The 16,335-nt window shown below is 44.6% G+C and overlaps 1 protein-coding gene across 8 annotated transcripts in view; it reads right to left on the reverse strand.

Moving 5' to 3' along the window:
* cep63 (centrosomal protein 63) overlaps positions 1–16,335 on the reverse strand; it is a 97,231-nt gene that overhangs the window by 28,472 nt on the left and 52,424 nt on the right. For 7 of the 8 annotated variants that reach the window (XM_041182945.1, XM_041182950.1, XM_041182949.1 and 4 more), the window contains 2 exons: positions 12,125–12,271; positions 4,214–4,328 (listed from right to left, as the gene is read on the reverse strand). In XM_041182945.1, the coding sequence (XP_041038879.1) occupies positions 4,214–4,328; positions 12,125–12,271 (262 nt within the window). The remainder of the gene's footprint in view (positions 1–4,213; positions 4,329–12,124; positions 12,272–16,335) is intronic. The other variant, XM_041182944.1, reaches the window with a different exon arrangement.

The raw sequence follows: 16,335 nt of genomic DNA on the forward strand, positions 1-16,335 counted from the left end.
GAGTGGCAGGTTAGCAGGCTCAAAATGTGAAGGCCAGATGTTTTCTCACACGGGGAAGAAAGTACTTAAGGTAAGTCAACACAACTTCATCTCATGCACCTGTAAACAGATGGTTAAAGAATGTCAAAACCAATCATGTGGAGCAGACAGCTCGTCATACTTCTGGTTACAAAATAAAGTAAGTATGGATCTAATCCAGGATGAATTTCTGCTTCAACTGTCAGTTGATTTCAGCAGGGTGGCAGTGAGATTAGACTCAATGCCCAGATCTGGAGTGGGAATTGGGAAGTGTAACAGACAGGGTTACTGCAGTGAATCCTGCTGGAACCTGCAAGTGACTAGACAAACTGTAATACTCCCCCCACAATAAAATTAAATTGTTGCACCCTATGCTCAGGATCGTTCAGGAAGATACCAGAAGGCTGACGAGTTCTGCTCATGCCAAAGCTAACTGTCAGAGCATTCAGAAGCAAAAGGGATAAAAATTGTGATAAGGGGGGCCTTAGCAGAGAAGGAGAACTTTGAATTTGGATCTCAAGACAATTAACTAACAAAGCTACTCCAAAATTGTACTGTGGCTGTTTTTTTTATTCATTCATGTGATGTGGGCATCACTGGCCAGACCAGCATTTAGTGCCCATCCCCGAGTTGCCTTTGAGAATGGGGACTTGCATGAAGTATTTGCAGTTCCAGGATAAAATGCACATGTCATCAACAAAACATAACATTCTCAAGTTAGGACAGGTACAACTGTGAATTTTTTTTTCTATTATTCATTCACTGGATGTGAGCTTCGCTGGCTGGACCAGCATTTATTGCCCATCCCTAATGCCCTTGAGAAGTTGCTGGTGAGCTGCCTTCTTGAACCGCTGCAGTCCATGTGGTGTAGATACACCCACAGTGCTGTTAGGAAGGGAGTTCCAGGGTTTTGATCCAGCGACAGTGAAGGGACGGCGATATATTTCCAAGGTGGTGAGTGGCTTGGAGGGGAATTTCCAGGTGGTGGTGTTCCCATCTATCTGCCGCCCTTGTCCTTCTAGATGGTAGTGGTCGTGGGTTTGGAAGGTGCTGTCGAAGGATCCTTGGTGAATTCCTGCAGGGCATCTTGTAGATGGTACACACTGCTGCTACTGTGCTTTGGCGGTGGAGGAAGTGAATGTTTGTGGATGTGGTGCCAATCAAGCTGACTGCTTTGCTCTGGACAGCGTCAAGCTTCTTCAGTGTTGTGGGAGTTGCACTCATCCAGGCAAGTGGGGAATATTCCATCACACTCCTGACTTGTGCTTTGTCGGTGGTGGAAAGTCTTTGGGGACTCAGGTGATGAGTTACTCGTCGCAGGATTCCTAGCCTCTGACCTGTTCTTGTAGCCACAGTCTTTATATGGCTAGTCCAGTTCAATTTCTGGTCAATGGTAACCCCCCAGGATGTTGATAGTGTGGGATTCAGTGATGGTAATGCCATTGACCATCAAGGGGAAATGGTTGGATTCTCTCTTGTTGGAGATGGTCATTGCCTGACACTTATGTGGTGTGAATATTACTTGCCACTTGTCAGCCAAAGCCTGGATATTGTCCAGGTCAAGCTGGATTTGAACATAGACTGTTTCAATATCTGAGGGGCTGCGAACGGTGCTGAACATCGTGCAGCCATCAGTGAACATGCCCACTTCTGACCTTATGATGGAAGGACGGTCACTGATGAAGCAGCTGAAGTTGGTTGGGCTGAGGACACTACCCTGCGGAACTCCTGTACTGAAGTTCTGGAGCTGAGAGGACTGACCTCCAACAACCACAACCATCTTCCTTTGCGCTAGGCATGACTCCAACCAGCAGAGAGTTTTTCCTGATTCCCACTGACTCCAGTTTTGCAAGGGCTCCATGATGTCACACTTGGTCAAATGCGGCCTTGATGTCAAGGGCAGTCACTCTCACCTCACCTCAAGAGTTCAGCTCTTTGGTCCATGTTTGAACCAAGGCTGTAATGAGGTCAGGAGTTGAGTGGCCCTGGCGGAATCTAAACTGAGCATCAGTGAGCAGGTTATTGCTAAGCAAGTGTCGCTTGGTAGCATTGTTAATGACCCCTTCCATTACTTTATTAATGATGGAGAGTAGACTGATGGGGCGGTAATTTGCCAGATTGTATTTGTTCTGCTTTTTTGTGAACAGGACATACCTGGGCAATTTTCCACATAGCCAGGTAGATGCCAGTGTTGTAGCTGTATTGGAACAGCTTGGCTAGGGGCATGGCAAATTCTGGAGCACAAGTCTTCAGTACTATTGCAGGAATATTGTCAGGGCCCATAGCCTTTACAGTATCCAGTGCCTTCAGCCGTTTCTTGATATCACGTGGAGTGAATCGAATTGGGTGAAGACTGGCATCTGTGATGCTTGGGACCTCTGGAGGAGGCCGAGATGGGTCATCTACTCTGGCTGAAGATTGTAGCAAATGCTCCAGCCTTATCTTTTGCACTGATGTGCTGGGCTCCTCCATCATTGAGAATGGGGATATTTGTGGAACCTCCTCCTCCAGTGAGTTGTTTAATTGCCCACCACCATTCATGACTGGATGTGGCAAGGCTGCAGAGATTAGATCTGATCCGTTGGTTGTGGGATCACTGAGCTCTGTCTATCACTTGCTGCTTATGCTGTTTGGCACACAAGTAGTGCTGTGTTATAGCTTCACCGGGTTGACAGCTCATTTTTAGGTGTGCCTGGTGCTGCTCCTGGCATGCCCTCCTGCACTCTTCATTGAACCAGGGTTGATCCCCTGGCTTGATGGTAATGGTAGAGTGGGGAATATGCTGGACAATGAAATTACAGATTGTGTTTGAGTACAATTCTGCTGCTGCTGATGGCCCACAGCGCCTCATGGATGCCCAGTCTTGAGTTGCTAGATCTGTTCAAAATCCATCCCAAAAAGCACGGTGGTAGTACCACACAACACGATGGAGTGTATCCTCAATGTGATGGCGAGACTTCGTCTCCACAATGACTGTGTGGTGGTCACTCCTACCGATACTGTCATGGACAGATGCATCTGCAGCAGGCAGGTTGGTGAGGATGAGGTCAAGTATGTTTCTCCCTCTTGTTGGCTCCCTCACCACCTGCTGCAGACCCAGTCTAGCAGCTATATCATTTAGGATTCAGCCAGCTCAGTCAGTAGTGCTGCTACTGAGCCAGTCTCGGTGATGGACATTGAAGTCCCCCACCCAGAGTACATTCTGCATCCTTGCCACCCTCAGTGCTTCCTCCAAGTGATGTTGAACATGGAGGAGCACTGATTCATCAGTTGAGAGAGGGTGGTATGTGGCAATCAGCAGGTTTTCTTGACCATATTTGACCTGATGACATGAGACTTCAAGGGGTCCGGAGTTGATGTTGAGGACTCCCAGGGCAACTCCCTCCCAACTGTATAGCACTGTGCCGCCGCATCTGCTGGGTCTGTTTTGCCAGTGGGACAGAACATACCCAGGGATGGTGATGGCGATGGTGGTGTCTGGGACGTTATCTGTAAGGTATGATTCTGTGATGATGACTTTGTCGGGCTGTAGCTTGACTAGTCTGTGAGACAGCTCTCCCAATTTTGGCACTAGTCCCCAGATGTTAGTAAGGAGGACTTTGTAGGGTTGGCAGGGCTGAGATTGCCATTGTCATTTCCAGTGCCTAGGTCGATACCGGGTGGTCCGTCCGGTTTCATTCCTCTTTTGTGACTTTGTAGCGGTTTGTTACAACTGAATGCTATTTCAGAGGGCATTTAAGAATCAACTACATTGCTGTGGGTCTGGAGTCATGTGTAGGCCAGACCAGGTAAGGACAGCAGATTTCCTTCCCTAAAGGACAGTAATGAATCGGATGAGTTTTTACAACAATTGACAATGGTTTCATGGTCATCATCAGACTTTTAGTACCAGATTTTTATTGAATTCAAATTTCACCATCTGCCGTGGCAGGATTCGAACCCAGATCCCCAGAGCTTTACCCTGTCTCTGGATTACTAATGCAGCAACAATATCGCTATGCAGTCATCTCCCCCCTCACCCCGTGACAGCAATCATAGCAGGATTGAAAATTCCTGTATTGGTTATGGACAAGTTAAGAAATAGGGGAATTGAACAGCTCAAAGAAAAAATACTTATTTTTAACAAAAAAAAACAGACATTTAACATAATGATGGTGGATGGAGGACACTGCTGTGCCCAGTATTCATTCTGTACCTTTTTAATGTCTGCCTTGCATTTACCGTGCTCCATGTCCATCTGTCTCAGTTCCTCCTCTTTTTTCAAAATTTCCTCAGACAGAAATGTACAGTGATCATTCGATGAATCTAAACTAATAAAAGTATCTTTTTTTAAAATGGGTATCTAAAATCCATCTGCATTGAGAACATTAATCAAACTAATTTCCTCTTAAATCTATAACACTCTATTTAGATAGACCCACCACTAGAATTTATGAAAAGAAAGGGAAGTCTCAGTCGCCCCAGAGGACCATAGGCTGCTTTCTCATTAGAGGGAGATGAGTTTAACCTGAGGGTCACCACACCTCAGGCAAGGGGCAAGGTTCAGAAGGTGCGGCCTTCATGGTGACCTCAGCCGGTATAGGAATTGAACCTGCGCTGTTGATGTCACTCTGCATCACAAACAAACCATCTGGCCAACTGAGCTAACTAAGGCTCTGCTGGGAGTCTAAATACCTCTGAGACACACAGTTATAAATTTGCAGCTGCCACAGGTATATCTGCTCAGGTTCAGTGGAATCACCTGCTTCCTTAAGCAGTGTCTTTCTTACGGATGTTGAGTATTTTGCAATATCCACTGTGGTAGTGAGATTTGCGAGTATAACAACAAGGCTTTCTTTCGATCTGGACTGAATTTCAATGTGTTACACACATGCTCTGTTTCAACATCTCTGAAGGTGAAGCAAGGTAAAGCTGTATGGGGCAAACTTTTGTTTGAATCATAAATTGCTTTATTCCAGAGTAGGTTAAAAATACAGAAACAATGGGGTTAGTACAATGAACATACGAATTAGGAGGGTAGGCCACTTGGCCCCTCGAGCCTGCTCCACCATTCAATGATTGTAACCTTAACCCCACGATCCTGCCTACCCTCGATAGCCTTTCACCCCCTTTGTTAATCAAGAATCTAACTAGTAAAAGTATTCAAAGACCCTGCTTCCACTTCCTTTCACAGAAGAAAGTTCCAAAGGCTCTCAACCATCTGAGAGAAAAAATTTCTCCTCATCTCTGTCTTAAGCATCCCCCTATTTTTGAACAGTGACCCCTAGTTCTAGATTGTCCCACAAAAAGAAACATCCTTTCCACATCCACTCTGTCAAGGTCCCTCAGGATCTTAAAGGTTTCAATTAATTCGCCTCTTACACTTCCAAACTCCAGTGGATACAAGCCTAATCTGTCTAACCTTTAATCATAAGACAACCCGCCCATTCCTGGTATTAGTCCAGTAAACTTTCTCTGGACTGCTTCCAATGCATTTACATCTTCCTTTAAATAAGGAGACTAGTACTGTACACAATACTCCAGTCTCACCAGTGCCCTGTACAACTGAAGCATAACCTCCCTATTTATGTAATCAATTCCCCTCACAATAAATGATAACATTCTATTAGTTTTCTTAATTACCTGCTGTACCTGCATATGAATCTTGTGTGATCCTTGCACTAGGACACCCAGATCCCCCTGCACCTCAGAACTCTACAATCGCTTCCATTTAGATAATAAGCTTCCTTTCTATTCTTCCTGCCAAAGTAAACAATTTCACATTTGCCCACATTATACTCCATTTGTCAGATCTTTGCCCATTCACTTAACCTATCTATGTCACTTTGTAGCCTCCTTACAACTTATTGACAATTTACTTCCCGACCTATCTTTGGGCCGTCAGCAAATTTAGCAACCATTCCTTCCGCTCCTTCATCCAAGTCATTGATATAAACTGTAAAAAGGAGGGGCCCCAGCACTGATCTCTGTGGCACTCGTCACATCCTGCCAACCAGAAAAAGATCCATTTATGCCAACTCTCCGTTTCCTGTTAACTAACCAAACTTCTATCCATGCCAAAAGGTTACCTTTTATTTTCCGCACTTTATCAAATGCCTTCTGGAAAACTAAGTACAGTACATCCACTGGTTCCCCTTTATCCACAGCACATGTGACTCCTTCAAAGAACTCCAATGAATTGGCTAAAAATCAAACTCCTGAAAAGACTTTGAAAATAGAGTTGTCCAGCTGGCTGGCGACAATTTAAACCATTCCTGTGCTGACGGTGAGGTCGGTGGTGCTCAACCAAGTGAGGATCCAGCAGTGCAACATCCATCAGATAACCATGCTGTGAGTCACCCCCTGCTCTGCAGCCTCTGCCATGCACTAATTACCTCTCTTTGCTTTTACAGACACGTCTGGGAAGCAGCGGAGGCAGTCCACGCTCTAGGTCCTCGACTCAAGCCCCAAAGAAACTTCATTACAAGAGTCCGATGACAACCTCATTGAAGACCCATCACAGTGCTCACCCACATCCTCCACCAACACAGAGATATACACGTTGGTGGGACCTAGCTTTAGAGTAGCCTATGGGTCACAATCTGATGAGCGTGTCGCACTGTGGGATCAGCAGCAGGCGGAAGCAGGTTTCTGGCACTCGAGGACTGCTGGAGATCAGAAATCTGCTGAGTCAGAGTCAGATGATGAGCCTCTGGATTCGGTCATACCTCAGTTGTTGGGGCTGCAAAGGCAAGCTCAGTTACATCAGGAAGGGATGTCCACTGCACTCCTCAGGTCGCCTTCAGTCTGAGGTGATAGCGCCGGCATGCCAACACACAGAGGTCAACAATAGTAGGATGGACTATTGGTCCTGCACTGCTGCATGGGCTGAACTCGATTGCTGTCACCATTTGGCCTCCAACAGTGTGTACGCAAGAGGGGTGTGGAGCAGCTTAATCTCACTCCAGCTTCCCCTGTGGTTCTTCAGCAGCATGTGCAGCAGCCCCAGCTGCCATTTCTTCCTCAGGGTGCTGTTCTTTCCTCTGCCCAGCCAGGCCTGGATAGAGTGGACGTGGGGAAGATGTTTCCATTAATAGGAGAGACTAGGACCCGAGGGCACAGCCTCAGAGTAAAGGGAAGACCTTTTAGAACAGAGATGAGGAGAAACTTCTTTAGCCAGAGAATGGTGAATCTATGGAATTCATTGCCACAGAAGGCTGTGGAGGCCAGGTTATTGATTGTATTTAAGACCGAGATAGATAGGTTCTTGATTGGTAAGGGGATCAAAGGTTACGGGGAGAAGGCGGGAGAATGGGGTTGAGAAACTTATCAACCATGATTGAATGGCGGAGCAGACTCGATGGGCCGATTGGCTTAAATTCTGCTCCTATGTCTTATGGTCTTATGGCATCTCGATCGTTCTCTTCTCCTTCGTCTCTGCTCCCTGTAAGCCATGAGGCATACAACTAGGTCACCAGGCTCCATGATCCTGATGTACTCCTCCTGCAGGACGAAAGAGAGGCGCATCACACCATGCTGCCTTGCACCCCCCAACTCGCCTCAAACAGTTCTGGCTTTCACCCCCACCAAATGCAGTGCAGCACTTGCCCGGCACCACACTGTCTACTGGGAAAAAGTGACTTCCCGTGCTCTCGCTTGACTGTGCGGCGCCTTGAAGTCGAATGGGTGACTCTCACGAGCTCTGCACAGCGTTAGTGAGTACTCGCCTCCAAGTTCCCCTCAGCTCGCCAAGTGCACCCCTTTTAAATGCTATTGTGAAACATGTGATTCCTCGGGTGATCCAGCCTGGGGGGATGATTCCTGCAAGCAGGGCTTATAATTATAGGTAGATGTATTAAAATGATGTTCCCAACGTGCGGCAGTGGGAAACACTGCCTGCCATTGACGGAGCAGACAATTGCAAACTGGTGAAACCGATTTTTGGCCTTCCCGCCATGTTGTCCGCTCCCGCCCGCCATGACATCTGACGCCAATAGGGACAGAAAATTCCAGCCTATGTCTGCCTTCATCCCAGGATACAGAATATAATCCACATTTTCCAGGATCTCACTGCTGATCTTAATTGATGGGTGGAGTTGCAGTGCTTTGAGAGTTGTTTGAGGACCACCTCAGTGTTTCTGTGTATACTGAAAGTCCCACTTTCTCATTTGCTTCATAGCAGGAGCTGACAATGATCTGGACTCTTTCTGAGTGAGCGCACACACAAGTGTCATTTGCATAGTGAAGCTCTATGACTGAAGTTGGAGTGGTTTTGGTTTTGGATTGAAGGTGGTGTAGGTTGAACACTTCCCCGTCTGTTCTGTAGATTATCACTTGTGGGTAATTTGCTGGACCCTTTGACTATGTTAACTGCAAAGGCTTATGGAGTATCCTTCTCAAATTTGGTCACCCTCAGAAATTTGTCACTATCTTCCGCCTACTCCACGATGATATGCAGAACCATCACGAGCTCTATCTCAGTGAAAACTTGGTCAACAGTGTCATCACACCAACTTTTCCATTTTGCTCACAGCAATACTGATACAAAGAACAGCAAAGGATGACAAAGCAAGTATTAAGAGCTACAAACAGTGAGTATGAAAAGAAGCTTGCAAGAATATCAAAACCAAAATAAAGTTACTTATTTTCAAAAAATAGTGGGCAGGAGCAATATGGGCCCCTTTAAAATTAACAATGGTGATAGCAATGAAAATAAGGTAAAGATGGAACTTTGTGCCAATATTTAAAGTAGAGAAAAAGGCTAACATGCCAAACAACCCAAATATTGAATATGAACGACAGGGATACACCAAAATTTATTCATTTCGGGCTCTGCTCAAAAGCAGGTCCTTGACTCATTGTCTGCTGATGCTTCATCCTGAGCCATTTTCTAGGCAGTTTTTTGCCAGTGATGATTTGCCATTGCCTACCACTCTCAGGGAAAGTTGAAGGAGGCAATTCCCAAGTCTACCTCAGCTGGAATGGGAATCAAAACTGCACCATTGGCATTATTTTGAACCATAAGCTAGCCATCTAGCCAAGTGAGCTAACCAGGCACACCGAAAATTACCACAAGCAAAATAACAGTAATGAAGAAAATAAAGTCACTAAACAGTGACAAATCCCAAGGACCAGGCAGTTTCTATTCCAAGAAGTAGGTGAGAACATTGCAGATACCTTAACTTTAGGGTCATAACATCCAATAGAGTGACAATTGAGTCAGATTGACTCCGCTTGAAATTACTTACCTGGAAATCCAGGCGATCCCATCTTGCCCGATCTTTCTACTCGGGCTGGGAGAGATCAGTGCAATGCAGCACGCTCCCAGGGCGTACATGAGGGCAGCGCATTCGAAGATAGGTAAGCCACACTCCCTTTTTATGGCACTCTCTACCGTAAACCAGGTAGGTTTAAAGGTCCAGCTGGGTTTAAAGGTCTTTGACAAGCCAGGGAGAAAATAAGCATATAAGGTAAATGGGTAGGACTTTTTGGAAGGTGGTTGGGGGGGTGCAGGTGGGAGTCCAGCCTAGGGGGGTGGGAGCCTGTCTTGTAGAGGGGAGTCGGGTCTGGGGCGGAAGAGGTTCAGGAATTGGGCCTTGGGGGTGGGGTGATGTTGGAGAGAGAAGCCGGGCCTTGTGGGCTAGGGAGATGGTGGGGGAAGGGGCGGGGGAGAAAATTGGGTGTCAGGCCTCGGCGGGTGGGGAGTTTTGTTGAGGGACTATTGGGCGGAGGAACGGTGGGAGGAGTCCCACTGAATGGAGATTGGGAGGAGGGGAGGTAGCCCCAGGCAGGAGTTGCGGGGAGGGGAGAGGGTGGGGGTGTGTGGGTGGTACATGGAGTCCTGCGGGGGTAGGGCTGGGTCAGTCCTATAGTTACCCAGAAGCTAGAAGTGGTTGTAATTCTTCTGTTTCAGGGTAACTATTACTGCACCACAGTTGGAACCATCTGAAGTTTGCGATTTAGATCATATTATTGGATAGTTCCCAGTGCAAGGCAATTGCCCAGAGGAAGTTAGAATTTCCAGGGTAATTGCCGTACAATCCTTATCTGGGAACTTCTGGGTGTGGGGTGGGCAGTTCCCCTGTGCATCTTTGGCGTTCATGGCGCTAAAGATGCACAGGGGAACTGCCCTCCTCACACCCAGCAGATACATTGCCCTGGAGCTTGAAAGTTACAGTCCAATTTGGGAACCATTGTTTAGATTGGAAAATTGTGTATATCAGTCTGCTATTTGAGAAAGGTAACAAGCCAGTTAGCCTCACATCTGTTGTTGGGAAATTGCTGGTAGCTACAATTGAGGATAGGGTGACTGAACAACTTGAAATTTTCCAGCTCATCAGAGAGAGCCAGCAAGGATTTGTAAGCAGTAGGTCTTGTGCGAAGAATCTAGTCAAATTTTTTGAAGGAGTGACTAAGTAACGAACATGGAAATGTCTGTGGAAATTATTTAAATGGATTTTCAGAAGGTATTTGCTAAAGTTCCTTCTAAACTTGACAGCTAAAGTTGAAATTTATGGAATTGAAGCCAAATAATGACCTGGTTGAACCAGGTAAATAGAGAGTAGGGATAATGGAAATGGACTCTAATTGGCAGGATGTGACCAGTGGCAAGGATCTGTGTTGGTGCTTCAACTTTTCACTGTATCTATCAACAACCTGGAATAGATAGCCACATATCCAAATTTCCTCATGCCACATTGAAAGGCAGCATCATAAGCAGGGTTCATGGATACGAGTGGTCAAAGATAAAAAGATCTGAACATTTTTTGTGACGAGAAATGATATAATTATAGCACTTTTTAATCCGTAGTGAAATGCAAATGCTTCTGGGCTGCTTCAAATGTGTGGAATTATTAGACTTCAAGTGGGTAGAAACAATAGTCTTTCCTTTGTTTACCTTCCATTACCATCAAGACCATGAAACCAATGCATTTGTATCAAATCACCAAAGTGACTTTAGCATTTCAGCATTCAATGCCGTTATTGCATGTAATGCAGGACGAAGTCCATACTAACAACAGATCATGACCTTGTTGGATTACATGTACAAGAAGTGAAGCAAAGCACTATGGCAATATTTCACAAATTATTTTCCAATGTGACCCCAATTTTACTCACCACCACCTTCTCAAGGGCCCCTTATCCTGAGACTGTGCCCCTGTGTTCTAGATTCCCCAGCCAGAGGGGAAAACCTGTGTCCACCCTGCCAAGGCCCTTCAGAATCTTACATGTTTCAATGAGATCACTTCTCATTCTTTTCATCATAGCCAACCCGCTCATCCAGGAACCAATCTAATGAATCTTCACTGTACCACCTCCAAGGCAAGTATATTCTTCCTTAGATATGACACCAAAATTACACACAGTATTCCTGATGTGGCCTCACCAAAGCCCTGTACAATGTAGCAAGATTTCCTTATTCTTGTACTCCAATGCACTTACAATAAAAGCTAAGGTGGCATTTGCTATCCTTATTTCTTGCTGTATCTGCATGCTAACTTTGTACAAGTACACCTCAGTACCTTCGAACATCAACATTTAGAAGTTTCACAACTTTTAAACAAAAATATTCAGCCTTTCTATTCTTATTACTAAATAACCTCATACTTCCCCACATTATACTCCATTTGCCACTCTGATGCCCACTAATATTCTCTTCGCAGCTTCTCTGTGTCCTCCTCACAGCTTACTTTCTTTAGCTTTATATCAGCAAACTTAGATAAATTGCTCAAGGTAAGAACTTCAATTACTCATTCACTCTGAATCACGCTAGTCCCTACCTCAGCCCATTATGTCAAGTATAAAGTATCCATTATACGCACATATAACTCAGTAACTGGTACAGTGCACCCTTTAAACAAAGGTCAAATTACTGAATATCAAAGCACAATATACTTAAAAAGCAATAATTTACAGGGCTATGGGGAAATAGCAGGGAAGTGGAATGAATTCGGCAGCTCTTTCGAAGAGCCAGCACAGGCAGGATGGGTCAAATGGCTCTCTTTGTGATTTATGATTCATTGATATGCTGAAAGTATCTTAACTGTAGCAAAAAGCAAAGAGTAACATTTCAGCTATTAGCTCGTGTTCATGCCTTAACTCTCTTTACAAATCTCTTGGTGCTTACCTGTGCTGAAGGAGTATCATTTCTTCCTTGAGATCCACTTCACCTTGCAGGTTTGCTTGGAATTGTACAGGTGTCTGTTGTACCTCAGTCTGCCTGTGGGAAATGTCACTACACTGCTGCTCCAGTAAGTTTTCTTCTCGAGATCTGCTAGGATTCAGGGTAGAAGTTAATTGTTTTTAAAAGGGGTCTGTCAGAAAAGTACACGATGCACTTGTAGGTTAAACTAATATCTGGCTTAATACTACATTTACTTCAATTTGTAATAACCTCAGTCTTTCAGCTGGTGAATGAGGGATTAATTGACGAGGAAGCAAAGCAACAATCCATATAAAAAAGTCTAATTAAAATATTCATTCAAAATATAAAATACTGAAATGTAGGTCTCAGAATTTCTACATACAGTACTTTGTTTATGTTATAAAAATGTTCAGTGCAATACATACAAGACTGAGGCAACTCAGCTGCAACAACTAGCTGGAACTGAGAACATAAACACACCTGAACATATCATCAGCAAGCACAATACATATATACGTAACCAAACGAACAGAGCTGCCAGCCACGTGCAGATTCTTTTATCCTTTATTTGTACTATTTTGACAAATCCCTACTTCCCTTCCTCACTGTACAAATTTTTACAGGGCAGATTTTCTTAATTTTAAATACTGAAATCAATATTGGTTAGACTAAAGAACAGGGGCATACAGCAAGAAGTCTTTACAATGCTGTCCTTCAGATCTGGGGAGCATATTTTAGAAAAAGGAGGTATAGGAAAATAGGAACAGATGTTGGACATTCGGCCTGTCAAACCTGCTCCTCCATTCAAACAGATCATGGTTGATCATCTACCTCTTTGCCATTTTTCCCCACTATCCCCATAACTCTTGATGTCATCATAGTATTTAGTATTCTATCAATTTCAGTCTCGAACATGCTCAATGACTGAGCTTCCACAGCCCTCTGGGACACAGAATTCCAAAGATTCACCTCCTCATCTCAGTCCTAAATGGCTTGCTCCTTATTCTGAGACTGTATCCCCTGATTCTAGAACCCTACCCCCCCATCCCCCACAACCCACACCCCCCCCACAACAAACCAGGGGAAACATCCTACATCTAAACCTGTCACATCCTGTAAGAATTATTAAGTTTCAATGAGATCACCTCCATTCTCATACATGCCCAGTTTCCTCAATCTCGCCTCCTTAAACAATCCTACCATCCCAGGAATCGGTCTGGTGAACCTCCATTGCACTCCCTCTATGGCAAGAATATCCTTCCTTAGATAAGGAGACCAAAACTGTACACAATACTCCATGGTTTCTAAATGCAAGATTAAGGAAAACACTAAAAAACTAAGTAAGTTTCATATGCTGTTGAAGGAAAGGAATACAATGTTCCAAATACATTCTAATGAAATGCAGTCCAAAAGGAAAGCTCTGTGAAGAGCAAGATCCTGGAGGCAGCAGAAATGAAAGGCTGGTGAAACTGTTCTGATGTTATGGCGAATCAATAAATGCTGGGCATGATACCAGGGAACTCGTTCTTTAAATAAAGCAATAGGATCACAAACCTCCACCTGAACCAGTAGACAGGGCCTCAGTTTAACATCTCATCTGTATTGTAGCACCTCTAACATAGGAACAGGAGTAGGGCATTCAATTAGATGAAAGCTGATCTGCAGACTTCAATGCCATTTATCTACCTTTTCTCCATAATCCTCAATGCCTACAGAAAACTATCAATTCCAGCCTTGAAAATTCCAGCTGACCCTGAGTTTCAGATTTCCACTACCCTTGGTATGGTAAAACTGCTTTCATTTCTACTAGTCTTGTAGTAATTTTCAGATTAGGCCTCCTTGGTCTGGATTACATCAGTGGGAATAATTTCTCAGCACCCACCCGAACAAATTTCTATCATTCTGAAAACCTCAACCTTCCAAACTTAAGGGAATACAAGCCAACTTTATCCAAAGTATCTTCATAACAACTAGTTAAGCCTTGGTATCATTCTGGTGAATCTACACTGTAACCGTCCAAGGCCAAAACATCCTTCCTGAGGTGTGATGCCCAAATTTGAAAGCAGTGCTCCAGGGGAGGTCTGACCAAGTTTGGTACAACAGAGTCAGAGTCATTAGAGCACAAAAGGGGGCCATTCCACCCATCGAGTCCATGCTGGCTCTCTGTAGAGTAATTCAGTTAATCTCATTCTCCCATCACTTCATATTATAACCACCTTGAGATGAAGGCCAATGCTCCATAAGCCTTGTTGATTACTTTTTATACCTGTTCACCAGCTCTTAGTGATCTGTGCACATGGAGATGCAAACCACTTTGCTCCTCCACAGTTCTTACTCTTTACCCATGAAGAAAATGTTCTAGTTTGCCTTTGTTGGATCCAAAGTAAATCACCTCACCCTTCCCTACAACTAACTCATAACTGCCATATATTTTCTAAAAGTTAGTCTGTGTCCCATTGCCTGCTCCCATCTACACAACTTACTATGAATCCGAAATGCAAACTTGGATATATAGCTCTCTATTCCTTTGCTCAAATTATAAATATATATTGACCCAGATGTTTCACAAGTGGCAATCACCATTGTTGGACTGCTGCTCTGTTCAAACTTTTGCCTGTCCCAATGCTACTACGCACTTCAAAGCCTGGCTTTTCCAGAAATGGGGAGCGCAGTATCCATCAAAGAGCTCCACTGCAGCACTGTTGCGTCAGGGCATGCCCCCTTTTTACGGCACCAGCTGCCCTATAGTAGGTTTAAAAATTCTCAGTGTGTGTTAGTAAATGGGTGAGAGAGTATGTGGGTGAATGTTAGTGTTGGCGGATGGGTAATGGGTAGTGGGCGGTAAGGAGATAGGGGGGTTGGGGGTAGTCAAGTCTGACTGAGCAGGTAATCGGGTGGTCAGGATTAAGTGTGTTTGGAAGGTGCCGTTGGGTTGGGTGTAGTCAGGTAGTCGGTGGCAGGGTGGTCAAGGAGTCAGTCATGGGGGACAGCATGAGTAATTGGGGAGTCAGTTCAGTATTACCCAGGAGTTAGACCAGAATTTTTCTGCATAACATTTCCTGGGTAACTATCCAGGCAAGTGTTGTGGAACTGTCCGAAGTCTCTGACTCTAGCAGAGGGACCCAGGGAACAAAGGAATTGCCCATCAGGACAACACCACCTGCAAGTTCCCCTCCAAGGAATTCAGCATCCTGACTTGGAAATATATTGCCGTTCCTTCACTGTCGCTGGGTCAAATTCCAGGAACAGCATTGTAGATGTACCTACACTACATGGACTGCAGCGGTTCAAGTAAGCAGCTCACCACCACCTTCTCAAAGGCAATTAGGGATGGGCAATAAATGGTGGCCCAGCCAGCGATGCCCACATCTCATTATTGAATAAAAAAACAGGAACCCACAGTTCCCAGCAATTCACACGGTCAATGCACTGGGACTTCCGCAGAGTCTTGATGCACATAATGGGTTGGAGAATGGAAGATCTGGGCCATTTCAAACGGCCAAAGTCCCACAACAGATCTCTGGAGAACACCATTTGTCATATCTTGCCAATCAGTGTATTCCCCTTATCCCTTCCTTCTGTCTAGCCAATTTTCATCACAAAGTTGCATCCAATTCCATGTGCTTTCATTTTTTATGATAATTCCTTGCGTGAACTGTATCAATTGCTTTCTGGAAATCCATATTGACAACCCCTGTAGAAACTTCCCTCCCTACCATGTTTGTGACTTCCTCAAAAAATGTAATGAAGTAGTCAGACATGCCTTATCCATCACAAGCCATGCCAACTCTCTCTGATTATGTCATAATTGCCCAAGTGGTTTGCCACTCTGTCACCAATGATAGTTCCAAGTAACCTCCCTGCAATTCACACTAAACTGACGATCTGAAGTTATAGATTTCTCCCTCCTTCCTTTCTTAAATGTCATTACAGTTGCAATTTTCCAATCAACATGCACAATTCTTGAATCTAGAGTGCATTAGAAATTAAGATAAAAGCAAAAAACTGCAGATGCTGGAAATCTAAAACAAAAACAAAAATACCTGGAAAAACTCATCAGGTCTGACAGCATCTGCGGAGAGGAACACAGTTAATGTTTTGAGTCAGTATGACTCTTCAACAGAACTAAGGAAAAATAGAAAAGAGGTGAAATAAAAGCTGGTTTAAGGGGGAGGTGGGACAAGTAGAGCTGG

Source organism: Carcharodon carcharias, chromosome 2, assembly GCF_017639515.1.
Source record: "Carcharodon carcharias isolate sCarCar2 chromosome 2, sCarCar2.pri, whole genome shotgun sequence".
Classification (NCBI taxonomy): Eukaryota; Metazoa; Chordata; class Chondrichthyes; order Lamniformes; family Lamnidae; genus Carcharodon; species Carcharodon carcharias.